This window comes from Balaenoptera physalus (assembly GCF_965194825.1).
Source record: "Balaenoptera physalus genome assembly, chromosome: 11".
Lineage (NCBI taxonomy): Eukaryota > Metazoa > Chordata > Mammalia > Artiodactyla > Balaenopteridae > Balaenoptera > Balaenoptera physalus.
The window spans coordinates 65,097,991-65,123,944 of record NC_138896.1 but is presented as its reverse complement, the minus strand read 5'-3'; the positions used below and the strand labels follow the sequence as shown (position 1 = coordinate 65,123,944).

At 54.0% G+C, this 25,954-nt stretch overlaps 3 protein-coding genes across 5 annotated transcripts in view; 1 reads left to right on the top strand and 2 right to left on the bottom strand.

Annotated features, from left to right (window-relative positions):
• LYZL4 (lysozyme like 4) overlaps positions 1 to 10,971 on the bottom strand; it is a 48,782-nt gene extending 37,811 nt beyond the window's left edge. For both annotated transcript variants that reach the window (XM_082413003.1, XM_082413002.1), the window contains exons 1-3: positions 10,153 to 10,971; positions 8,512 to 8,636; positions 570 to 6,676 (exon numbers count right to left, since the gene is read on the bottom strand). The gene's annotated coding sequence lies outside the window, so the exon portion shown is untranslated. The remainder of the gene's footprint in view (positions 1 to 569; positions 6,677 to 8,511; positions 8,637 to 10,152) is intronic.
• A 203-nt stretch (positions 10,972 to 11,174) lies between these two features.
• The window catches only part of VIPR1 (vasoactive intestinal peptide receptor 1), a 32,331-nt gene continuing 17,551 nt past the window's right edge, over positions 11,175 to 25,954 (top strand). Inside the window, exons 1-2 of the mRNA XM_082413012.1 lie at positions 11,175 to 11,358; positions 22,083 to 22,231. Of these exons, the coding sequence (XP_082269138.1) occupies positions 11,281 to 11,358; positions 22,083 to 22,231 (227 nt within the window). The 5' untranslated portion in view covers positions 11,175 to 11,280. The remainder of the gene's footprint in view (positions 11,359 to 22,082; positions 22,232 to 25,954) is intronic.
• Positions 22,043 to 25,954, bottom strand: part of LOC309637776 (uncharacterized protein) — a 14,607-nt gene continuing 10,695 nt past the window's right edge. For both annotated transcript variants that reach the window (XR_014250790.1, XM_082412994.1), the window contains one exon: positions 22,043 to 22,172. The gene's annotated coding sequence lies outside the window, so the exon portion shown is untranslated. The remainder of the gene's footprint in view (positions 22,173 to 25,954) is intronic.

Below are 25,954 nucleotides of genomic sequence, written 5' to 3'. Positions count from 1 at the left end.
AATTAGTTCTGAGTCTGAGGGAGGAAACTGAGGCACAATTCTAGCCCCTTGTCCAAGGCCTGGAGTCGCTAAGTAGCAGAGCAGTAATTCCCATTTTATCTGGATGGCTCCAAAGCCAGGGCTCCATTCCTTACACCCTCCTCTTTCTATTTACATCGAGTAAACTGGGCTGAGCGATGTCCTGAGGCCTCAGGGACTTGGCGCCACTGCCACCTGGTGGTGATGCTGCCACATGGCCCGTGGCTGGGACTCCCACTGAAGGCAACCAGAGGTGAAGGTAAGTCCTCAGAACCAAGGACTCCCAAGGGGCAGCTGGACCAGTGAAATGAGACAGGTCCCCAACGCCTCTCTGGAAACCTTGTCCACAGAGGGCTCAAGATTCTCGAGATTAGAATCTCTCCTTCTTGAAAAGGCTCTTTGAGACAAATGCTTGCCAAGGTCTACATGTGTGATTAGTTGTTTAATCAGATTAGCCAGCTCTTGGGCAGGAGAAAAGTCAAGGGGATGGGACATGGGACAGGTAAATTTTGATGGAGAAGATGCATTCAGAAGGACTTAAAGCATAGGACTCACCTAAAGAGGTCAGATTTGGGCTTCTGTATATTCACAATGGAGGTGCTTAGCATGATCCGAGGGTGGCCTCCCTGAACAGCTTGGGCTCTGGTGGGGAGAAGGGGTTCAGTATTAGAACTCTTTCTGTTTCATGTGACAGAATGCCAGCAGACACTGGCTTAGGCAAAGAAGGGAGCTGTATCTCAGAAACTAAAAAGTCCACGGGCAAATCGGCTTTAGGTACCTGCTGTATAGCACAGAGAACTCTACTCCACTTCACTGTACAGTAGAAAATAACACAACATTGTAAAACAACTGTACCCCAATTTAAAAAAAAAAAAATGCTTCAAGGAAAAAAAAAAAATCTGCCTTAGGTGCATCTGGATCCAGGGACTCAAATAATGTCAGCAGATATGTCTCTCATCATCTCTTGGGTCTGATTTCCTGTGTCCTGGCTCAAATCTCAGGCAGGTCAATATGGCCACAACAGCAGCAGGCTTATATTTTCCTGGCTTACTAGCAGAGAAACACACTTTTGTCCCAGAGTTCTGGCAAAAGTTCCAGGGCTGGTGCTCACTGGCTCAGCTTGAGGCATGTGACCATCAGCAAGGCTCTCACTGGTCAGGCCTAGGGCATGTACCCGCTACTGGAGCCAGAGTAAGGCTGACCCCCACTCAACCATTGAACCATGTGGGCCAAGACTAGGGTAGTAGTAGTTTTCACCCCAGTAATCAAGAGGGTGCTACCAGAAGGGTACGTGTTCTACATGGATATATTTTTCACCGTGACATCAGGAGGACTAAGGAAGAGTCTCCAATAGCTGAGTGGCCAGCATGTGCCAGGCTAGAGCAGCCTGGCCCTGATAAATTACATCCAGCCCCTCCACATGGAGGGGAGGCCACGACCCCAACCCTACTCTGGCCGCAGATTAAGGGATCCTCAGGCCCAAGCTTCCCCCCATGAGTTGACGCTTCTCTGAGACCAGGGATGGGACCTTTCTTTAATGCACACTGTTGTGTACTTTCCTGGGGCAAGGTCCCTTCTCCTGGTCCTCTGGTGGTGCCCAGTTGTCCTCAAATGTGGCCTTGGCTCTAGCCTGCAAGGCCTCTACCCTCTACTCCCTTCTTGCTCCCCAGCTGTAGGTTACACACACACACACACACACACGCAATCCCGCCTCCATCACCAGTTCCAGACCTCCCCTCCCTGACGCTCCGTCCCCTTCAGAGCACTGTTCCCACTGAGTGCCTCCTCTGGGCTGCATCACTTAGTTGAGCCTAAGCCCAGCCTGCGGCCTCCACTCACATCCTAGCTCATCCCTGCAGAAGATTCTGGTCTCCTCAACCACTCTGAGGGCTCCCAGGGCAGGGGCCGAGCTTCCTCCTTGCCTCGTCACCCCTTTCAAGGCAGAGGAAAGAGATGTCTACGCACCTCAAGGGCGGATAAATCATCTCATATCTGGAGCAAGTTATCTGATATCATGAGGCAAGAGAGCCAACAGCCAATCCAGCGTGGCTCCCCAGAAGCAGCAACGGGTGTCAGGATTCACCTGGGCGGCAGCAGAACTGCTGAACCTGTCTGGGCCCCTGGCCCCATCTTTCTGGGCCCCGTCCCATCCCAGGCAAGAAGAGGCCGAGGGGCAGGAGGAGATAACAAGTGACTTGGGCCTGGGCAGGGTTCAGGATAAAGGGGACGTAAGAGAGAGGCACGTGCAGCTGAGGCTATTTTTACCCAGATCTGAGCAAAAAGAAGTGTGGGCTGCTCTGGCCAGTTAGTCCCATCCCTTGGTGCCTGGCCACAAAGTCAAGAGACCTGAGGGCGGGGCTGTGTCTCCCCTCAGAGGGGCTCCCTGAGGCAGGGCTGCTTCTGATCTCAATACCGGGCTCCGTGAGGCAGGGCAGTGTCTCCCCCCTTAGACTGGGGCTCTTCGAGGGAAGGGCTGTGTTTTTTCAGAGTCGGGCTCCCTGATTTAGGGCTGTGTCTCCCCTCTGACTGGAGCTCCTTGAGGACAGGGTCATGTCTCGCCTCAAATTCCTGTTCCCTGAGGAAGGGCTGTATCTCTTCCTCACTGTGGACGCTCAAGGACAGGGCTGTACTGCCGCAGAGTGGGGCTCCCTGAGCGAGGGCTGTATCTCCCCCTCAGACTGTGCTTCTTGGAGAGCAGGGCTGTGTTTCCTCGTAGTGGGGCTCCCTGAGGTAGGGAGGTGTCTCCCCTCAGTCTGGGGCCGCACCCACCGGATTGGGAGCCAGAGGGAGGGATGGGAAGAGGACAGGCAGACGTGAGAACTTCCCGCAGGGGTCCTGGAGACTCCCAGCCTTGGGGCCCTGGCCCCTCTCTAGGGACTGTGGACTTGGACACTCAGGCACTGCCTGACGGGAGCCAGCCACACATTCTCACGCCCTGTGACAGGCAAGGTGGATCGGGGTCAGAAGTCAGGCTAGGCTGATGCCCATTTTCAGAAGTTAGGTATGATCCTGGGGTCATGGGTCACTCTGGATTGAGGCCCGTGATCAGGATCAAAGGTTACTTTTAATCGAGACCCATGATAAGGGTCAGGGGTCAGGTCAGAGTCAGGGATCAGTCTAAGATCATGTGTAGCTCTGGGTGGAGGCTTTAGATCATTAGGGATCAGCCTGTGATCAAGGGTCAGATTTGGCCTAGAGTCAAAGATAGGTCTAAGCAGGATAGGCTTGCTGGAGGAGCTCCATCTCTCTTGCTGTCCAATCATCACCACTCTGGGCCTATCATCCCAGGTCTTCCCAGAAGTCTTCCCAGAGGGGGTGACTGACACGGACTCAAGCCCTGAAGCATGACAAAGACTGCCCTGAGAGACGTGTGGAGGAAGGCGTTCCTGACAGAAGGAACAGCACAGGCAATGCCAGGGAGGCATGAAAGAGCTTGGTGTTCTACAAGGCAGAGCCCAAGGCTTGGGCAGGGGTGGGGAAGAGTATCCAAGGCCAGACTAAGGAGGGGCTGGGAAGAGCTTCCCTGAGAGCCTGTGAGAGGGCAGCATTAGAATCCTGGGACAGAGGGAGGGCGGCATCAGCTATGGGTTTTAGGAAGACTCATTCACTTATTTGTTCATTCAATAAACACTAATAGAGGGCCATGTGCCAGGCACCATGCCAGGGACTTGAGATACATTTGGGAACAAAACACCTGGAAATCCCTGCCCTCGTGGAACTTCTATGCTAGCAGAGAGAAACTGACAATATGTGTAATAGAGTATATTCACAAATAACTAAAGGACATTGTACCTTAGGAGGGGACAAGCACAATGGGGAAAAGATGTAGACAGGGTGAGGGGGCCCAGCCCAGGATTCGGAGCGGAGGAAGCAGTTTAGTATGAAGTAGAGGAGTCAGCCTTAAAGAGAAAGGCGAGGAGCTATGGCGATACCTGGAAGAAGAGCATTCCAAGCAGAGGGACCTAAGACCCAAGAGCAAGAGTGGGCTGGGAATCAGAAAACAAACTTACAGTTACTAAAGGGGAAGGTGGGGGGAGGATGAGTTAAGAGTTTGGGATTAACATATACACACTACTATACATAAAATAGATAAACTACAAGAACCTACTGTATAATACAGGGAACTACATTCAATATCTTGTAGTAACCTATAATGGAAAAGAATATACGTATACATATAACTGAATCGCTTTGCTGTACACCAGAAACTAACACAACATTGTAAATCAACTACCTTTCAATTTTTAAAAAAGAGTGGGCCAGGAATGAGTTATTGGACTAGCAGGGAGGCCAGGGTGGCTGGAGACAAGAGTGGGAGAAGCAGAGGAGAGGTAAAGGGGAGGTGATGGGGGTCTCACTCAGGATTTGTAAGCACTTTGAACTAAGGAGCAAATCACCTCATTTATGTTTTAAGATGTGTTTTAAAATAATCAGTCTTAGAGAAATAGTTGAATAACACCACAGAACGCAGTCACCAAAACTGTGACTGTGGGAAGCCAGTGAACAGGACCAGTCCAATTTCTTCCAAGGAGAACTTGTGAGGAAAGGAGAGGCAGAGAGATGAGGGAGCCTCTATATTGAATTATAATATGTGACCCTTATTTAAACAAACTGGTAGAAAATAAAAGCATTTATAAGACAAAGAAAGAAAATTAAATAATGACACTATTTAATGCTGTTAAGGAATTTTGGCAGGTAGGGAGGTGTGGTTAGCATAAAAATGGTATTGTGTAATAATAATATTGTGGGTCTTTTTTTTGTTTTTTGAGTGCTTATCCTGTAGAGGTACCTACTGAGTTATATTTACAGATAAAATGATAGATCGGTGATTTGATTTAAAATGATCATGGCTGGGGTGGGGACACAAAGAAAACAAAGTGATGGGGGATACATGGGAGTTCATTATGTTATTTTATCCACTTTGTATATTTTGAAGCTTTTCTTAACAAGTTAAAAAACAAGAATAATACTCAACTTGCCTGCTGAGGTTGGAGAGTAGGGGGCCAACACCTTGATTTCCACAGAGGACCTAGGTAGACCATATCTGGACTTCTGACCTACAGAAAATATGAGGTAATAAATGGGTGTTGCTTTAAGATGCTAAGTTTGTGGTAATTTGTAACACAGCAACAGAAAACTAATACAGTTCCCTTATCCCTTTCCCCTCCCTCGCCTTACAGAAAGAAAACAGGACTTAGACGTTTATCCTTCCTGGACATTTTTTAGACTTTTTCTATATATTTTTGTATCCATAAAAGTTACATAGTATTGTTTGCAGATTTTAAGTTCTATATAAGGAACACTGTATTGTACACCTCATTCTGCAACCTGCTTTGCTTGCTCAATACCATATTTTGAGATATCTATCCCTGCTGGGAAATGTGGCTCTAGTTGATTTTTTTTTTTTTTTTTTTTTTTGACAGCTGAATGGAATTCCTGAGGGAAGGGTGTTCAGGTCTTCCACTCTGACTGTAGATTTGACAATTCATCATTTTTTCATGTGTCTTTAGGCTATATCATTAGATGCTTAGATGTTCATGATTATTTCATCTTTTTGATAGACTGAATGTTCTAATAATACGAACTATTCCTCTTAAATTTCCCATCTTAAATTCTCCTCCTTTCACATTTACTGTGATGATTAATGTTTGTCATTACTCCTGATATCTGATTTTATGCTTCCATGTATCATGTATTCTTGTTTCTAATCCCCCCCCACACACATACAATAATTTATTGGATTGATGGAGTTTTCTTTGTGTTATCTTACCTTCTTCTAGTTGTTTGGGAGTTCCATAGAGACTTCCATCTTTTTCAGTCGATAGCCTTAAATTTTTAACACACACGCTAGTCTCTGATGGCATCAATTATGTTACTTAATCCCCAGGTCTGTTTTGTCCCGTTGACGTTATCGTCCTTTTCCAGAATCTCTGTCCAAGGCCAGCTACACAACAATTCACAGGAACCCGGGGCTGGGAGTGGAGAGGTGAGCGTGGGAACTGAGATCTTCTGTGGACTTAGGCTGAGCTCCCTCTGGGGTCGGGGTGCCATAATGCCCACAGAGTTCATTGCCTCAGGAATGAGCTCTGAGACACAGCCTGGTGCTGGGGTCCTGGGAACCCTTTCTGCGACTCATTCCCTCTCTGCCACTAATCACGAAGAGCCTTGCCCCTAACTCAGCCTCCTCCCAATACACGCTGGCCACGCCCTGCTCTCACACCCGGCTGGGAGCAGATGCGTCTGTCCTGACTCACACCAATATACAGCACACACACTCACGTGCTCTTATACACGGACACACACATGCACACAGATACGGCAGTAGGCATTTGACCAAGAAACTGTGGCTGCTGTTAGAGAGTAAATGGGGGAGGGGGCGGTCCTCCCCTCTGGAGTCTCCCAGACTTGCTGTACCACGATGCCAAGCCGCATGATGACAGACCCCTGACCCCCTGGATCATAATGAGCCCTGGGATTCTGAGGAAAGGAGCTCCCTCCTGAGTCATCCCTGTCTGTGCCCAGCATAGGCATTCCCCAAGGGTAGGACCTTAGGCTCCTCTTCCTCTGTCTCCTGGAGCAGGATCTCTCCCCTGGACTTCATTTTCCACGCCTCAGTTTCCCCTCTGTGGTAGCCGCAGACATGCCTCACTTGGATCTCCTGTCAAGAAAGAACATGCCATTCAGCTGTGGGGAATGCAGTGAGCTGACGGCCTCTCTGAGTAGCGCTTTCAGGATTCACCACAGCATTTGAGGTGAGGGTGCTTCTCTTCCCAGATGGCCCCCAGACATTGACTGTGCAGAGTAGGGTTACTAAGGCGTCCACGTGTCACCTTTGCTCTGCAGCTCAGGGTCAGGCTAGCAGAGGCTCTGTCAGAGCTGGGTCGCAGTCTGAGGTTCTCCCTGCTGGGTCCTGCCTTTTCCTCCTTTGTCTTTCACAGGGTCCCCCTGCCATCCAATAAACTTCCGATAATACTAACTCTGTCTTAGCATCTGATCACTGGAGGGCCTGAACTGATGCACCTAGAGTTGGCGCCATCACCTCCCCTCCGCCCCCTCCCTCTCGAGCTCTAAGCCCCAGCCTCCAGGACCAAGGGGTGATGCTGGCCATTTCCGAACCCGTCCCTGGGCTTCATTTCCCCATCTCTCAAGTCAGGACAATTCTCCCTCCATCACCTGCACTCCCATGAACTTTTGTTTTTTAGCTAGTGCAGCTGCAGCATCACCAGAAGGTCCCTCCAGTGCCCTGCTCAAGCAGTGCTAGGCTGTCCTAGAGGGGCAGCCAATGTCTAAGTCACCGCAACGTCCCCAGTGCTCATCAGGGGGCCAGGTCAGTGGAGGTGGTGATACCAGAGGGATGAAGGAATGCTATTCACTGCAAGCAGTTACAGAAAGGATGAAGGGAATATTGCTTCTTTAAGCAATAGGCCTCTCCTGCCCTCCTCCACCAAACCACGGCTTGGAGTTAAGAAACATCTTCTCACAGGAAGAACCGGCCCCAAAGAAGGAGAGGCCTGGGGAGGTGATGAGCACCTCATATCCTGGGAGCTGCCAGCCTCACTCGATGAATAAAGACCTAAGGTGTCTTCAACTCAGAAGCCCAGAAAGGGCAAAGCTTGCTTGCATCCACACAGAAATGTGGATGGCTCCGGAAGGGGCATCCTGAGCAGTGACTCCCCAGGCCAGGTCCCTGCCAAGGAAGCCAAGACCACACCGTGGTCCCCAGCTGCCCTTCCCACTCCACTGCAGACCTCACCATCATTGAGTTCCTAAGCTGGGAGCCTTGAAGCACTGCGTGCACGACTCAGAGAGGTGGGAGAAGGACTGGGGGAGGCAAGGTGGCACCCACAGCAAGAATGAGGCAGGCAGCCAGGAAGCCAGGCAGGCTCCAGATGAGTAACTGCCGATTCTTTCCTGCCGCGCCCGTCATCACGGGGGAAGGCAAGTGATCTGCCTCTCTCTCTTTCCCCCCACCTTCTGCACCCCTCTGTTTCCCGCATCCAGAAGGGAGGTGGGGCTTGGGCCAGAGACTGGAGACTGGTTCCAGGGATCCAGGAGGAGAGACTTCGGAACAGAATACCCGTGGAGGAATCCATTCAAGAGGACATGGGGGAGCAGAGAGAAAGAGGTGGCTGTGGACCCCTCCCCAAACCTGGACTGATGAGGCAAAGGCCAACTCCAGAGGGACTCGGGCTTTGGGGGGGGGGGATGGAGACGGAGATCCAAGTCACTGCTTCCCACCCCCTCAAATAGTCTGTCTCTGTGCCCCCCCCAACACACACACACACCTCCTGTTTCTGATATCCCACTCCCACCCCAGAAGCTTTCCCAGATCATCAAACATGTGAAAGGATGGTTTTCTCATCAGATCACAAGGACTCCCCAGGAGTAGGCCCCCGGGTGATCCCCACAATGCCTCAGGACATAGAACTGGACATGCAGGAACAATTCGTCAAAACGAGGTCAAAAAAAAAGAAAAAACAAGGACAAACATACTCTTGGTTGAATTGTTCAGGTATTGGTTTGTTTTTGTTATTTTCTTTTTCCTGCTTCTTTCACTTCTGAAGTTGTTTTGTGACTTTTGATAAGTAAGGAAGGGTGGGTCTCCCAGGAGAACAATTCTGAAAGAACAAAGAAGTCATTTTCATTGCAAAGAATCTGCATGGAAACTATTATTCCTCAGTCACCCGCTTCCTTCCTGGGAGCCTGAGGACTGCAAGGGCATCCAGGGGCCCTGCCAGTCACTCTCGCTGCTTCCAGCCTGCCCACGTGTAGTCCTCAAGCTAAGGAGGGGGCGTCGTGTGGACACCCTCCAGAACAAGGGGAGAGGCAGCCACTCCCAGCTGAGAGCCTTAAGATTCCCACCCCTCCTCCATCTGCCCCCTTCTGGGCCTGGCCAAGGGTCACTTGGCAAAGTGGGGTTTGACTCTCTCCTATTCCCCAATCCTCACCTCCCTCAAATGCACTCTCAAGTAACCAAGATACCTGTCCTCAGAGACAGCAGAACTTTAACAGGCCAAAGGACATGCTTTAATGGTGGGATTTCATCAGCATTCTGCAGCTGATCAGATGGGGTGTGTGTCTGTGTGTGTGTGTGTGTGTGTGTAGAGTGGGCAAAGGTTTATGAGATCCAAAGCTCATGGATTTGCCATTCATATCTAGGATTCCTGGGTCACTGTGCCAAGCAGAGGTGACTCTCCAGAATGAGGACAAAATTCCACTGCCCTGCTAGAGCACTGAGGCCTGAGAGGGAGTACTGGCAGGGTCGCAGGGGGAGGCAAGGACCTCTGACTCCTGAGCCTAACCTGGCCTCCAGAAGTGAGAATGGATGAGGAGATGGCTGGTGATTTTTCAAACACTTCCTCCCCTGAGAAAGTGAGTTCAAACCCCAGAATGGCCAGGGCAAGGGCATCTCCACAGTTCTCCTGTCTGGGGAAGGGCTTATGTCCAGGCTTACAGATTATATCTGGAAGGAGGAAGAAATCTGGAGGGAGTACAATAGCTCCCCAAGTCCTCCTCAGGCAACAGGTGCCACTGTCTTATCTATCTCTGTGCCCCAGTGCAAAGCGCAGAGCCTGGCACACAGCAAACTCTTAATGATTGTGTAAGGGAGGGAAGAAGGGAGGGAGGGAGGGAGGGAGAATAGAAAGCAAATGCTAGCACCCCAAATAAGCCGAAATCGAGGAGGGGCTGGGCGCTCATCCCTTCCTGGCTTTCCCTTGTCTCTCCATAACTCCATCCTACCCTTAGAAGGTCAGCGGCCCGAGTACCCCGCGCTGTAGGGAGGGAAAGCAGGGTGCGCCCGCAGGGAACTCTGACGCACTTGCTGATCAGCCAGCGCCTGGAGTAAGACTTCCTTCAAGCAGCCGCACCTTCCGCAGGCGCCCAGGGACGCGCAGCCCTCTCCGCCTCTCCACTGAACATCGCCTGCCCTCATCCCCCTATCACAGCCACCCATCAGCCACCCTACCCCACTGCCACCACCGCCACCTCCAGCACTGAACTGTCTCGAACCCTCGGAAAGAGGGCAAGGCAGCCACCGGCATTTGGTCCACAAGAAGGCGCCCTTCCAGGGCGTGGAGCCAGTGAACCTGCCCCTTATTCTAAGGAAGAATAAACCGAGCTCTGAGGACTCACGGTGGAGGAGGGCTGGCCCCATGTCACCCGCCGAACCTTGGAAGTGAGGCATCAGAGGCCGGCTCCGGGCCTTTCTCTGTATCTCAGTTTCCCAGTACGTAAAATAGGGAAGGCTGGCGGAGGAAGGCTCTGGTTGTTTTAGGTCGGAGGCGCGCAGTCCGGGCCCGCGCGCGGGCAACAGACCTTCCCTCCCCGCGTGGGGGCGCTGGAGCTTCGGTTCTGCCTCCTTCCGGAGGTGCCCCGGCCCAGACGCGCGAGAGAGCGGACTCGCCAGCCTTCCTGAAGCACGACGCCCCGCCCCCGCCTGGTCGTGAATGGTCCGGGAGCCCAGCCGGTGCCGAGCGCGCCCTGCCGGGTCGCCAGGGCTCAGGAGAGGCACCAAGGAACCCAGAGTCGGGACTCATTCGCGCCCTAGCTTCCCCTCGCCTGGCCTCTCCGGCGCGAGGGATGAGTTGGGGCGACTGAAAATGGATCAAACAGTGAGCCTCACCTATCTGGGGCATTTGCAGCCCAGGACCCTAGGCAGGTCGCGCCCTCAGCCTAGAGGATCAGAAGTGATTTGTGCTGTCTCCTAATCCGGCCCGCCTGCACCAGCCCTCCGAGGCGCAGAAGTGGAAAATGGCGAGGCTGGCGGGGAGACCTCCTAGAGGAGGTGGCTTGGAAGTTGGACGCGCAGAGCGCCCTGGGGTGGGGCTAAGGGGGCGTGTGGGAGTGGGAGATCGTAGCCTGGCGCTTGGAAAAGTCGTGAGCCAAGCAGGGAAGAATGGGACGGGTTGGGGTCTTCCGGGGATGCGGTCCGAAGGGACAAAGGCCTGCCCACACCTCGCGTCTGAGGACTGACTTGTGGGACTGGCGGAGGGAGCGCTGGGACACCCCGCTCGCCGGGGCTTCCCCCAGCCCCGCCCCACACCTGCGCGGCCGCCCCGCCTCTGCCGAGCCATTGGCTGCACCCGCCGCCCGTCAGACGAGCCCCCGGGGCCCGCCCCCGCTCCGAGCGGAGCCTCTTAGCGCAGGGGCACCGCGGCAGCGCCACTCTGTCAGTCTCCCCGCCGTCCGCTGTGCGGTGCGCCGCCCGTCCGCCCGCCCTTTACCGGCGCCGGGCCGCCCGCCGCGGACTCGGGGCGGACCATGCGCCCGCCTAGCCCTCCGCCCGCCCGCTGGCTCTGCGTGTTGGTCGGCGCCCTAGCCTGCGCCCTCGGCCCAGCGGTGAGTGTCCGCCGGGCCGCCCAGAGTCCCGGCAGCTGGGGGTGGAGCGAGGGTGACGGGAGCCCAGCCGTGTGCTCAAGTCTGTGTGGAGGGGATAAGGGGCGCGGAGCACCGTGTGTCGCCTCCCTTGCGCCTCAGACCGGATCTAGACCCGAGGGCTGGGTGGGGTCTCCGTCGAGCCTAGTCCCTTCCCGCGCTGTTTGGAGCCCGCTCGGCGCCGGGATCTGGGACACCGGTGGAGGGGAGGCGGAAAAGAGCAGACTCCAAACTTGCCTTCCGTGTAGTACCTGTGGGTTGGGGAGGTCAGTGGATGCAGGGTCGGGGATTGTGGTCCACTGAAATGGAAGGTCTGCTAGACAGGAGGTTGGAAGCAGGCTGTGAGGGTCGTCGTTGTGTGCTGTGCCCGACCGGAGGTGTCTGTGGGGCGTTAAGCTACTTGTAGGAGTGACATTCAGCAGCAGACCAAGCACCGAGGACCCCGGGACCTGGGAAGGGGCTTTTGGGATCAGGTGGCTGGCAGGCAGACCCTTCTGTGCCCTCGCACTGAGCAGAGCTGAAAGGTATGGAGCTCAAGGTGGAAGGTGGTGGGCAGTAAGGATTTGGGGTGGTGTTTATCAGGGAGGGCCAGACATGTGCATGGGGAAAGCTGACCAGGGAGCAAACAACCAACAAGCAGTGGCCACCCTCTTCCTCCCACTTCTGCTTCATCTCCATATGGGTGTGTGTGTGCCCCTGGTGCATGTGTGCCCTCGTGCCCCATATGTGGGTGTGCCCATGTGTGTGCCTGGGGGTGTGGCTCACCTGGGCTGCAGGGCAGATTCTGGTTGAGGCAGGAGATGCATGGGTCATCTCTCTGTAAGATCAGGGAAGACCTGAAGACTACCCAAGCCCATTTTACAGATGGGCAAAGTGAGGCCCAAAGATAACAGAGCCACACCTGTCCCCCACCCATCAGACCTGGACTGAGGTTGATTTCTTTCTACCCTTACCCCAGGACTTGAGGAATCTGCAGTTGCTGCTTGGGCAGGGCCTAAAACCTGTGGGTTCCAGGTCTGGCACCAGCTCCAGGTTGGCTGGTGGGTGGATGGAGTATATTGGTCATCTAGCTTCTTCTATCCCATGATTACCTCCCTTACCATCACCTCCACCAGGGCAGGAATCTCTCTTCCATCCAGCTAATGTCTTGCACACTCTGGGATGGGGTGCTCATTGCTTGTCCTGGGAGCAGACCTTAAAACAATTGGCATAATTCCTCTCCTCCCACTGTGGTGAGACCCACCTCCTGAGCACTCAAAGCCCCACCAAGTTCTGGCCCTGAGGCCATAGCTCTGGCACCACTTACAGCCTCTCAGTGTCACAAAGCCTCCAGGCCTCACCAGCAACCCTCGGGCTCTCCCACCCTTGGGCTCCAACCACTCACATTCTCCCTGGATGAGCCAGGGATCTTGGGACCGCCACTGGCACCCCATTCTCCCATCCCTGGAGGCTTCTCAGCCTAGGGGCAGAGTGGTTTCAGTGGGGCCCCTTCTCGTGCAACATCTGCCCCCCACCTCCTGAGAGAGTCCAAAACCTGGCTCTTCCCGTGCCTACCCTCCCCTGTCTTTCCACATTTTGTTTGGTTAGTTCCCAACTTGAGCTGCTCCTCCAGACAGCCTTCCCTGATTGCTCCAGCCCACTCAGCCCTTTCCCCTCTGACCCCACCCTTCAACCCTACTCACCTCCCAGCCTGGGCTCTTTTGACCATCCCATGGGATCAAGGGCTAAGGTCTCTCACCCTCCCATGTCCCCTACAGCCCAGTGCAGGGCTGGGCCCACAGAGAGAGAAGGGACTCACCCAGGAGTGGATGAGGGCAGAAGGGACTCACCCAGGAGTGGATGAGGGCAGGCTGGAATGAGGGGCCCCCATTTCCCTTTCTATTTCTCCCTCCTCCCCACCAGCCAGCACTTGCTCCCATAAGGAATGGACACCAGGCAATCCTGCTCCAGCCAGACTTGGTGGGGGCGTGGGGGGGGGGGAGAGGGGGGGTGGTGTACGTTACCAGAGTCATAAAATCGTAGCTGCAAAGTTCAGTTTGAAAGCTCAAGGCCTTATCACTCCTGTTTATGGAGCCCTGACCTCAATCTGTGAAGAGGAAATCTCTGAACAGGGAAGCAAAAAAAGGAAAGAAAACCTCTAGTGTCTCAGAAGAGGAAGTCCGCCCCAAGACCACCCTCCAGGCCTTACACTACCCCCACCCCCTGGACAGCAGGCACAGGGGCTCCTCACTGGTAGCAGAACTGCTCAGGCCAGTGCCCAGCCCAGGGCAGGGACGGGAGGTGTCATAGAGAAGGAACAGACCCAAGCCCTGCCCTGGGAAGATCCTCCAGTTGGTAGGGGAGAGCAGAGCCAGTGACCCAGGAGAACCAGCCCAGGTGGGTGTGGGGTGCAGCTGCCCAGAAATGGGGCAAGGGTCGCTGAGAGGAGCAGTCAGGGAAGGCTCCCTGGAGGAGGAAGGGCAGTCCCTGAAGAGTTCAGCCAAATGGTCCAACCTTCCACCTGAGACCATAAAACAGCCTCTGTTGGCAGGACCAATGAGCCTGACCCCAGAAGGAGGAGGAAGCCCTCAGCTCCCCCCAGAGACTGGGATGGCCCTGGGCTGGGGGGACGCTTGGTTCCTCTGACTCTTCTCTGAAGCAGGTTGCTGGCCATCTGCTCCTGAAGGCTTCACCTTGCCGTAGGCATGCTGCCCCAGCCCTCTGCTTCCAGCTGCTCCAGAAGCTGTCCATGGCTACCCAGCCCTCCTGGCCCCCAGCAAGCCACCCTGTGGGCTTTAGGAAACACTGCTACAGAGGGCTCAGGTCTCCTCCTTAAGTCAAGGGACAACGTCAGTTAGGCCTGCCCAGGGCTCCCCAGGGACTGCAGTGGAAGAGCGAGCTCCCTTCGGAGGTTTCCACCCTCCCGTGCTCCCCTGAGTCTCCGTCTTTCCTGACGTTTCTAGAGCTTCCATGATAAGGAGTCTGAGCTGGGTCCTCCCCTCACTCCATGGCAATGACCAGTTGACCCGGAGAGCATGTTTCCTTTCTGTGGAAGGGCCTCTGTTTACCCATCACAAAAGGGAGGGTGAGAACCCTTGGCCCAAGATTCAGGAGAAATGGGAAGAGAGGCCGGCTCCACCCTGGCTGGGGCAGAGTCTTCCCACCCACCCACCCACCCCCAGCACCACGACTGACTGTGAAATGGGCTTGGCTGTCCAGTCAGGACTTCAGTGAGACTTGAAGGAGGTGAAAGTGCTGTGTGAACTATGTGACAGGTCTTTCTTTCCTCTTGATCCCCAGCTCGGGAGCCCTAGGGACCCTTCTTCAGCCCTCTCTTGCCCCCCTTGCCCAGGAGCTTCCAGGGCAGGCGGGAGTACTGGGGACAGGGAGTAGTGCTTCCTCAGGGGCGGCCAGACAATTTGGGGGGTGAGGCTCCAGGCCCAGGCAGGCAACAGATGATGGGCCTCCCAGCACGCGGGCAGCCTCATGGCAACCCAGCCTGGGTGGAGCCTGCCACTCGCAGGGGCCCTTCACTGTGACACCCCTGGCCGTGGATGCAGGAATGGGGCCAGGGGACCGGACAGAGCCCCGTCCCTTTCTCCCTGCTTCTTCTCATCCTCCCAGACTCGGCCCTCCCCTCTCTGACTTTCCCAACACAAAGCTGTTCTCATTGCACTCAGGAAAACGTACAATACACGCAAACTCTCCCACATACCTTAGATGTATTTCAGAAGAAAAAGAAATACAATTTAATCTTTCCATCACATTATGGGGTTTTTTTTAACTGTTATTGTGAACATTTTCAAACATATTTTTTTTTAAGTGCAGTGAATAGCATAATGAACATGGAAATACCCATTTCTTGGAGTGATGTCAGCAAAATGGCAGTATAGGAATTTCCAGTGTTTGTCCACTCCCAATTTCTAGATTTGAAAATTATTAACCTTTGACCATTAATATTTGCATCATTTGCTTTTTTTGGCTGAAGCATTTTAAAATACACTATAGACATCATAGAACAAATTATTTTAAGATGCATCTCTAAAATCAAAGGATATTTTCCTATGTAACTATGATACCATTATCACACCTAACAAAATGAACAGGGATTCCTTAATAGTGGATATTCAGGTATCCCCCAGCAGCATTTAATCCAGCATCACAAGATGAGTGGTGATATTATTAGGGTGGGAGGGTTGTACCTACTACAAGGACCTTTCCTGCCTGTGCCATGATGGGACTGTACAGCGAGCTGGCAGGTGGGTGAGGGGATGAGCAGGGGGCCTGGAGCAGGGTGGGTGGGCAGGAAGCTGGGCTTCACTGGACAGGACCCAATCTTATATGCACCTCCTCTCATGTGGTTCATGATGTGAAGGTCCATATCTCCCAGGAAGTGCCTCCCACCATCTTAAAAACGAGTTCTTCCTGCTCAGGGGGTCATCAGAGGAGGAGAAGAGGTCACCAGCCGACGTATCGAGGAGTCATGGCTCCCTGTGTCAGTGCCCTGCTCTCTGTGGGTGACCCGAAATCAACATCACCCACAGACACCGTGTTTGAAACTGAGTGTTCTTTCCCCAGTGGTGCCCAGGATGACTTTCAAAGGACAGAGGATTTAAACCTGAGTCCCTGCTGCCCCGGCTTTGCTGGCCATCCTCGTGGTGATCCTCTGCAAAGAAAGCCTGTAAGGCTTCATGCCCCTCAGTAAACCTTGCAAGAAGGGCCTCTTGAGGGACCAGGCTTAACCCCAGGCTGAATGCCTTTGCTTGCATTCTCCTAATGAGAGCCCTTGCCCTGGTACCACCCTAAGCTGAGGAAAGTTCTTTCTTGCCCCAAACCCAAGCCTGCATCCCAGCCCTATGTCTCCCTCTTTTTCTTACCCCCCCATCCACCAATACCCATTCTCACTCCACCCTCCTACCCCCCAAGAGCTCAGCCTTCCCCAGGACTTGCAGAGACAGGAGGCTTTGGACTATTGGCAAAAGGATGTGAAAATACAGGGAGGGGGAGAGAAATCAGACGGCAGTAGGGGGTAGGGGAAAACCAGGCTTGAGACCTTTCCTCTGGAGGGCACTGCTGCCACTTGTTAGTGGGCAGGACATTCAGACTGCCTGGGGTTCCGCAGGGCATTCAGGCTGGTGCTAGGCTGGGTCCGGGCATAGACAGCAAGGCAGCCGGGCATGAGGGGCTGGGCTGGGCTGGGGCTTTGGCAACAACTGCTAACCCTTGGCAGTCCCCTCGTGTCCCTTACATGTGACCCAAAACAACCCTGGATGTAGGTGGTGCCGCCATTGTCCTCATTTTACAGATGAGGTGAGGTGACTTGCCCAAGGTCGCCCAGCCCAGAAGTGGCAGACAGTATGATTCCAGAACTTGTGGACTTAACTAGGCTCTGCCGTCTTATAAGAGGAGCTACTTCTTCCAAAGTGGTTATGGCATGTCACATACCGCCCTGGGACTTTAGAGGCAGTTTTTAATTAGTGAAATGTACAAATCTGAATTTGCAGGCTCAGGGAATTGTCTCGCACGTGTGCACCTATGTAACCACCACCCAGATCAAACTATTATACATTTCCATCAGCCCAACAGACTCCCTTGTGTCTCTTCCCACTAAGATGATAATTTAAACTTCTTTTAGTGCCCTCTGCAAAGCCAGGAGCATGTTTCTCCTCTTTTCTGTGACTGCTGGATCCCATGATTTACCTTACCTTCCTATGCCTGCCCCCATTCTTTTCTCCTCTTACTCCTTCTCTCCTCTCCCTTTCACCTCCTCCTTGGCTACAAGATCTCCATCTCCTTACCAATTCAAACACAAAAGCCAAAATGAAGGGGGCAGCGGGCGAAGCTGGGTTGCAGTCCTATGTGCCTTTGATCACACTGCTTTCTGGGTCCTCAGTTTCCCCTCATGACTCTTTGTTGCCCCCTTATTTCAGTGGGGGGCGGGGAGGAGCTTAAATAAATCATGGGATATGAGATGGTAATGGGAGAATGGTAAATGTGACCCTCCCAAGCCCCCTCTCTCTACTCCCCATTCCCCAGCTTGCTCCAACCATCCCTAGCAGGAAAAAAAAAAGAGCCCTCCTTTGACAAACCTCAGAAGCACAAATCATCTACGGTGGCCCACACTGCTTGGTAATTTGCAGGCAGGAAGTTCTTTCTCTTATCTCACCTATTCCGGCCTGCTGCATTTTAGACCCCTCTCACAGACTAGCTGCTCCTCAGAGGGACTCATGCGCACCCACCGCCCTGCTTCTGTCTCCCGTGGCTTCTCCAGCCGTAGTTCTCTGGCCCTGGGATGAAGCTGGAGGTTCTGATTCAAGACCGGTAGCCGTGGTCTCAAGCTTCCCTTGAGGGGGTTGGGTATGGTCCACAGCACCTGAGCTGGCCTCACCCTGTCTCTCTGAGCCCCTAGCATCTAACAGCTACAACTCTCAGCATCTTCACCCTTTCCCCCAGAACCTCAGCCTTTGCCCTATATCTCAGGGAGCCCCACGTCAGGAAGAGGAAGCAGGGCCTCTCCCAAGCCCCTCACAGTGGGAATAGAGAGGAAAGGGCCTACTGAGCAGGTGGAATTAACAAGACTTGGCTAATCCACGGCCCCAGCCAGATACTCAGGACTCTCCTACAAACCCCCAGTCAGTCACCTCCCACATCCAGCCAACAAAATGGCAGGAGACACAGGACCAGGATTGAAGGGATGCTATGGACTTCTGCACTCTTGCCTGGTCCCTTCTTTTGGGCTCAGGAACTGCTGTCACAGAGAAGGTGTTGGGGGTCCAGTCTGGCCTGAAACTCTCATCTTAAACCACCTGCAAGGTGAGACTGACTTTGAGGCCTGCTTCCTCCTCTCCACATGAGGTGGCAGGAGACAAGTTGGGAGACCTAGGCAGTGGTGGGATTAGGAAGGGTCTTGAATGCCAGTTTTGATGTCTGGGCTTTGACTCCTAGGACCATCAGAGATTTGATGCAGGAGAACGAGGCTGGGGATACACATTTTACAAAGATCCCTCAGGTTGCAGGGGGTGGGGCTGAAAGCTACTACACTAGTCCAGGCAGAACTGATGAGGCCTGGCCCCTGCCTACGTCTCCCAACTTGTCTCCTGATGCCTCCAGCGCCCCTTGCTGCAGCCACATTGGGCTTCTTGCAACCTTGAATGTATTAGGCATTTTCATGCCTCCACGCTTCTGCACACACTGCTCCTACTTTCTGGAATGTTCTTACTCTACCTCTAATTGTCAAACTCTTACACAACCTCAAAGGCTCACCACTACTGCTCATTCTCTGTGAACCCCACACACCAGCTGTATCCTCCCCTGGAACCCTTCCCTGGGACCATTAGACTTGGCTACATCTGACTGGGAATTTTCTAATTTTGTGTGTCTGGAGTCCAGAGGGATAATGAGGATGTTTAGAATAGGGAAGTATGTAGAAGAGGAAGTCCATAGTCTGCCTGAATTCCTCAGTGATAAGGGCTAGAGAGAGCTGTCCTGGCCCTCTCCTCCAAAGGGCAATGGTTGGCCAGATGGCCCAAGACAAGGCCATGGAGTGGGATTGATGCAGTCCAGACCAGTGGCCAGAGACTTAGGTCCCTCTGGAAATGTGCATTGCTGAGTGACCTCCAGCCCCCCTTTGGGTCTCTATGTCCTTTACCCTTCTCCAGATGGGGCCCAGCACCCAATTGTGGTGAAAGCAGAACTCATCCTCTAGACCAGTGGTCCCCAACATTTTTGGCACCAGGGACCGGTTTCGTGGAAGACAATTTTTCCACAGACAGGGTGAGGTGGTGGGGGGGAGATGATTCAGGCAGTAATGCGAGTGATGGGGGGGATGGTTTAGGCGGTAATGTGAGCAACAGGGAGCGGCAGATGAAGCTTCACTCGCTTGCCCGCCGCTCACCTCCTGCTGTGTGGCCCGGTTCTTAACCCTGCGGCCCAGGGGTTGGGGACCTGTGCTCTAGACCACCCTCACTTTATTCAGAGATACCCCCAGGCTCCCAGGTTATCCCAAGGGCTCCTGCCCTTCCTCTACACACTGCCTCTCAGGAGAGACACTGTGGCTGTGCTGCTGGGGGAGCAGAGTTGCCTAGAGAAGTTGACCCCACACCCCTTCACCCTCAGAAAGTAGCAGGCAGAAGCCACCAGGAGCCCTACGATGCCCTCAGTCACTGGAAAATAAATGTGTCCCGGCAAACAGCATGGCCATAGCCCAGGCTTAAGAGAGCTCAGCAAATGAGGGCATCCATTGTCCTGTCTTCAGAGCACAAGTCTGGACTCTTGGTTACAAGGACAGAAAACTCAACTGGCTTAAGCCATACAGAAAGTTATTGAGTCATGTTCCTGGAAGCAGGGCTGATTTCAGGCATGGCTGCATTCAGGGGCTCAGACAATATCAAGAGGATCCAGTTTTTCTCTACTTCTTTATCCTTCCTTTAGCTGTGTGGCTTCATCATTGTGTTATACTTGGCAACAAGGTGGTGGCAGTAGTTCTAGCCCCTGTGTCCTTTGAGGTTTCCAGTCCAGTGGGAAAGAACAAATCCACTTGCCTAATTGCTTAATCCAAGGTCCCAGGAATGAGCTTCCTGGCTCTGAGGAGCCTGAATTAGGCCACGTGCCAGGGACTATGGCCAGGAACACTTTGACTGGCTTAAGTCTGGTCATATATTGATCCCCTGGAAGAGGGTTCATCAGAACCCCATGGACTAAGAGTGGGGAAGGACGTGGTTTCCCAGGTAGAGATGAGGACATGGCGTCCGAGGAAGGTAAAGGATGGTAGAAGGCAGCAACACAGATGTCTAATACTACCCATTCTGCTTTCATGTTGTGGGGTGATGGCAGCTGAAAACGGGCAGGAGAAGCAGGCAAGGCTAGGGAAGAACCAGAAGGCAGAACAAACCCTGTTGCTGGAGGACAACAAGCTGGGAAGTTACCTTGGGGAGAAACGTGCTCCAAGCAAGCAAGAGAGACCAATGGTGGGACACAAACTGGGGTGGCCAATCCCTGGGTTCCTCTTCCAGAGGCCACCTCTGGGATCCCTCTGGCCACCCCTCCCTCTTCCCATGCCCCAGCAGGATGAGCCAGACACAGATCCCTTAAGACAAAGCACCATGAGTATTTCCATCCCTTTTGGGCAGGAGGGGAAGCATGTGACCCCAGCACCCAGACCTCACTCGCCTGTGTGCCACGAGCCTGGAAGCCACACAGCGAACGTGGGTTCCATCTTGGACCGTTAACTCTACCAGCCAATTAGGGTAAAGATACTAGCTGGAATGTCATTTAAAACTTGGCATATGGAAAGTAACACAGATCTATTATGGAGCAGGATACACTTGTTCATATAACTGTTTAAAAGAAAAGATAATGAGATTTAAGAGTGTGGTCCCTCTTTGGGGTCACATGCTTACAATGAGATTGACTTGTTTAGAACAATGCCAGACGGGGACCCCCTTAAAAGAAGAAAATAAGGGGAACCCCATCATACCTATGCTCTGCCCACAGCCCTACTGCAAGAAGCCTTTGGGTCTGCAAGGGAGGTGGTTGAGGCCCATTTGGCCCACCAGGAAACTGAGGTCCAGGGAGTCGAAGACCATGTCCCAGGGTGAGGGGGGACAAGTGGAAGAGATGCTGATAAACTCTGATTCTGGAGCAATCTTGCTGGCCTCTGCCCACAGCCCTGTTGGGACTGTGACATTCTTCTCCCTGGGCAGAGATGAGGAAGCTGATGTAAGGTGGCAGCCACTTCCCTAAAGCCAAAGAGACAGGCAGAAGCTGCCACCAGCCCAGTGGTTCCTTCACGGAGGCCTTTACTCACCTTCCCCACTCAGTGGCTCCCAAGACCTGTTTTTTCTGGCTGTTCCTGGGCAGCTATCACCCCTACTCACGTGTCAGACCCAATGCCAATGTCTCCCTGGCACACAGGTCAGATCTCACCCCTAATCCCTGGCCGGGGCACAGGGGAGGGGAGGGGAGAAGCTTGGGCTTTCCCATCCCTTTTCCCTACCTCCAGCCATCCTAAAGGGGCCTCTTGTACTTCCTGAGACCTCCCTCACCCTCATTAGATCTGATAGAGCTTGAATTATTCAGAAGCTAAGGAGGCAGAGGTGGCGGGGTGGGGTCTGGCCAAGGAGGCCCAGAATTCCCTTCCCAGCCTGGTGACCCAGGGGGACTGAGCACAGGCTCCTAGAGTGGGGACAGAGGCTGGAAGATGCAGCCAGACTCCTGGATTCCTCCCAGGCCTGGCTCCAAGAACAGGAAGCCAGGGTCCAACTCATGACGAGGTGGCACCTGCTGGGCCCCACTCATCCATGGAGACTGAAGCAGGGACTGAGGGCTCCCAACCCAAACTGGAAAGTCCAGTGGGCCAGCTCTGGGCTCTAAGGAGAGGCCCTCTAACCTCTGTCTATAGCCGTACCACCCACAAAGAGACAGTGTTGTTACAGCCATGGTACTGCTAGGGCCACCAGGAAGCCATGACAGGGCCCTCAAGGTAGACCCCACTTTGGGGACAATGGACAAGAGTTTGGGGTCAGATCTAGGTCAGGGTCAGGCTTCAGTTTAAGGTCGAATTCAGCCTGGGGTTGGGATTGGGGTTTAGTCTGGAACTTGGATCCGTCCGGTGACTGGGCCTTGCTTGGCGCCGTGCTCCTGGAGTCCGTGGATGACACGCAGGCTGTGAGTGAGGGTGACGGCTCCCCCTCCCTGTCTCTGTTCCCCAGGGCGGCTGGGAAGTCGGGCTGCAGCAGGAGGAGTGTGACTTTATGCAGATGATCGAGGTACAGCACAACCAGTGCCTGGAGGAGGCCCAGCTGGAGAATGAAACAACAGGTGAGGCCCCCACTGGCAAGGAGCCCCCCTCCCTCACACCGTGAGCCCAGATCCACCCTCAGGTCGAGGCTGCCCAGCTGCAGGGCCATCAGATCAAATGGCAGCACCCTCTGGTCTTCACTCCCCAATCCTGTGCTCCCCGCATTTGGCTCAGCAGCCCGGGGTGAGAACGGAAGGAAGTAGATGGCTTCCTTCAAAAGTTGCAGCCTGAGCCAGACTCAGAAGGGTGGGCAGGATTGGGAGAAGCAGAGAGGCTGGGAAGTTGGGAGGCGCCGAGGCTGACTGCCCGTGGCAGGTGGGGAGTGGCTATGGAGTTCAAGGCTCCCTGTGAGGGAGGGGGAGGGCCGGAGCAGTGGGGAGCCCGGAGCAGCTCTGGGCCTCCCTCCCAGAGGTCACCTCCCCCGAGGCCGAGCTTACGGTTACATAGCAGCCTGGCTCAGGAGCGGGGAGCACCTTTCTTCCTGGCTCCCCAGTGCCCCCATCTCACTGAGGCTGGCAGTTATGCACCCCGTCCTGGGCCCCTCTTCCTGGGCCCTGCCGCCCAGGCTCTCTGCCTCCTGTAGAGGCAGTGAGTGTGTGTATAGCATCACGGATGGCCTCTGCCTCTCCCAGCTCGCTAGGAGGGACGGCCCCTTGTCTCCCAGGGCCCTGAGACTGCGGCCTGGGTAGAGGGGTGGCCGGACCTGCCTGCTGCCTATGCCTCAACACCCCGCCAGGGCAGGGAGGCAGGAGCAGGCTGCAGACAGGCCTCGGAAAGGCTCCACAGTGGGATCCGGGCTCATGCGCAGCCCAGAGAGGCCCAGACCCCAGACTATAGGCCCCACTATAGCACCTCCTAGGCCCCAAGGGCAGGCCACCCTCGTGGTCCCAATGAGGTCATTGCTGGCACAGGGTGCATGGCAGGTGCCAACACCCTGTCACCAGGCAGCTGGCCCGAGATCCAGAGGAGGGCATGTATGGGTCTGTGGGCGGTGAGTCTGCCCATGACCTTGTGAGAGGCTCTGCGCATGTTCACGCACATCCAGCTGTGTGCTCCTGGCCCCTGTCTGTCTAGGGCTACGGCTGTGCCCCTGGGCTGTGTAGCTCCGTGACTGACTCTGAGTGTCTTTGTGTGTTGGAGGCATGTGTCTGTGTAAGCCTGGACCTGCCTGGATGTGTCTGCCTGGTGTGCTCTGTGTGTGTGTGTGTGCGTGTGTGTGAGTGTCTGTGGCACGCTCAGTCATGTCTGTACATGTGTGTCTGTGAGTTGTGTGTGTCTCTCTGTGCCTGTGTTTGCTTGTGTCTGGTTTTTCCATGTCCAAGTAAGTGTACATGTATGTATATCTGCGTGTGTGTTTGTGAGTCTGTGTGCCTGGGATGCTTGTCAGTGTGTGTGTCTCTCTGTGCACACACGTCTATAAAAGGACAAGCAGAGCCCCGCCGCCGCCTCGCCATCCCCCACCCCAGGCTGGGCTTTCTTTCCTGTTGAGGTGGCAGCCCCCAGTGGGCATGCTCAGCCAGCCTGGGCCCTGGGTCTCTGTGGGCCTGATGACGTGTGCGGTGGGACCTGAGTGGCCTCCCTGGGGCAGACGCACAGGGAATACTCCCGGGCCCAGCTCACAACCACGGGCCCTCCAGGCGCCCAGCATTTTCTTGCCTGTCACCCCCTCTCAGCTTCCCGACCCTGCTGTCTCCAGCAGGACGCCTCCCTGACCACGTGCCCCCTACCGGCCCCTCTTCCCTGGCTCCCTCGTTGCCTGCTGGCCTGCACCCCAGCACAGCTCACAGCCCAGCCCTGGTGGTGCTGAGATTCCTTGAGGCCAAATGTGGCCGCCCTGAGGGCAGAGCCCAGCCTCCCTCCCCTCTGTGCCGCTTCTGGTGAAGCTGAACTCAGGGCCAGAGACCCAGCTCTGAATCCACTCCTGATCTGGACCGCTGCTGGAGATCCAGAGAGCCTGAAGCCTGGCAAGGACCCAGACACAATAGCTGGCCTGCAAGACAGGGTGTGCCCAGCATTGTCAGGGCTATACACAGTCCTGCCAAGCAAGATTCCTGGGAATGGCACTGAGCCCTTCAGACCAGGCAGAGTGCAAGAGGTTTGCTGGAGACGGAGCGTGTGAACAGGCTGTCCCCCTCGCCAGCGACGTGACCTGGGGCTAGCTACCTAATTGCTCTGTGCCTCAGTTGTTCATCTGTAAAATGGGAGGGGGTTAAATAAGTTATTTATGTAAAGAGGGTAGAACAGTGTCTCCCACATATAAAGGCTACATAAATGTTTGCCGATGATATTATGAACAGGGTCTTAAATCACTAGCAGGATCTGACTGGCCTGAAGAGCAGCTACATGGCCTCCAGAGATGCTGGCACAGGAATGGAGGAGAGACTGGGAGCCAGGGTGAGGCCACAGAAGACTCAGGATAGGACGAGTGGTAGCGGATGGGGTCCCCAAGGCAGGGAGGCTGTGCGCTCTGGCCAGGCCGCGGAGATCCAGGCTTTCTCAACCTTCAGCTGCAGGTGCCACCTGGCTACCGCAGCCCCGGAAGGCACCCCTCCCCGCTGTCAGCCCACTTCAGCATTCAGAGGCCCGAGGCTCTTCCCCAAGCGGGGATGTCCCTCCACCTCATCTCCCCATGCCCCCTCCTTGGGAACTTGGGAACCTTCGGACCTGGGCTGGGCTGGGTTTGGCCCAGCTGGAGTTGACTTTAGCTCAGGGGTTGGGTTTCCTGAGTAAATCTATGGGACTGGCAGGGTTGCAAAGAGACAATTAAACCTCCCTCCGGGGACGACATCCAGAGGAGTCCTTGTTCCTCAGGGGCACCCAGACCCTGAACGGGCAAAACCGTGGCATTTGCATCTGCCTATTAAAGTGGACCCCTAGAGACCCCTAGGGGGTCTGTGCATCCGTCACCAGCCAGGCCTTCAAGGCTGATAGGTACACAGTGGAGAGCTCAGCCTGTGATGCAGGGCTTTCTCCAAACTCACTCCCTAATCACCACCCCTGTCACAATTCACAGTGTGACCGGGTTGGAGGCATCTGTGTTGTATGTGAGTTTTATGAAGACTCCTCAAGAACTAGCTAAATCCCAATATACCCATCACCCTATCATACCCAACAGCTCCTTTTTACAACAAATATTTTCTAATGCCTCCCTTACTACTATAAAATGAAATTTAGGACACACAGTTTTGTTAATGATGTTCTAGTTATAACGTAAAACAAAAATAAAGACACGTATAATAAAATACTATGTGTGCTGGAATACTATGTGTACATTCCAGCACAATCACACCAAAAGATAAGAAGACATAGTCTAAAGGTTGTACCTATAAATATAAATTCTGGGAATGTGAGAGCTTTAAATATAGATTGATATATATGCTGGTTGCATCACCGACCCAGGTCCACGGCAGCATTGCCGTAGGTAACGTGATTTTCCAAAACATTGAACAGCTCTTAGTGAGAACAACTCTTAGAGCACAACGAAGCCCAGTCTTCTATCCCTTTACTTGGCAGTTGCATTCCTGGAAAACTCGTACTGTCAAACCTGTACAATAAGTACCTTGTGTTTATATGTCAAATGGAGTAAGAGTCTAGCCTCTGGTCATTACAAAAGGTTTTCATCTATGCAAACGCCCAGCAACTCATTTGAAAGTCCCAAATGCTACACAATTCATCGTTGTGCAGGACCATGCAGGGTACCTGCCTGGCATCCCTGTCGCCTGCCCATTGAATGCCGGGGAAGGCCCCCCTAGTCTCTGCAACAAACAAAACCCCACCACTGTT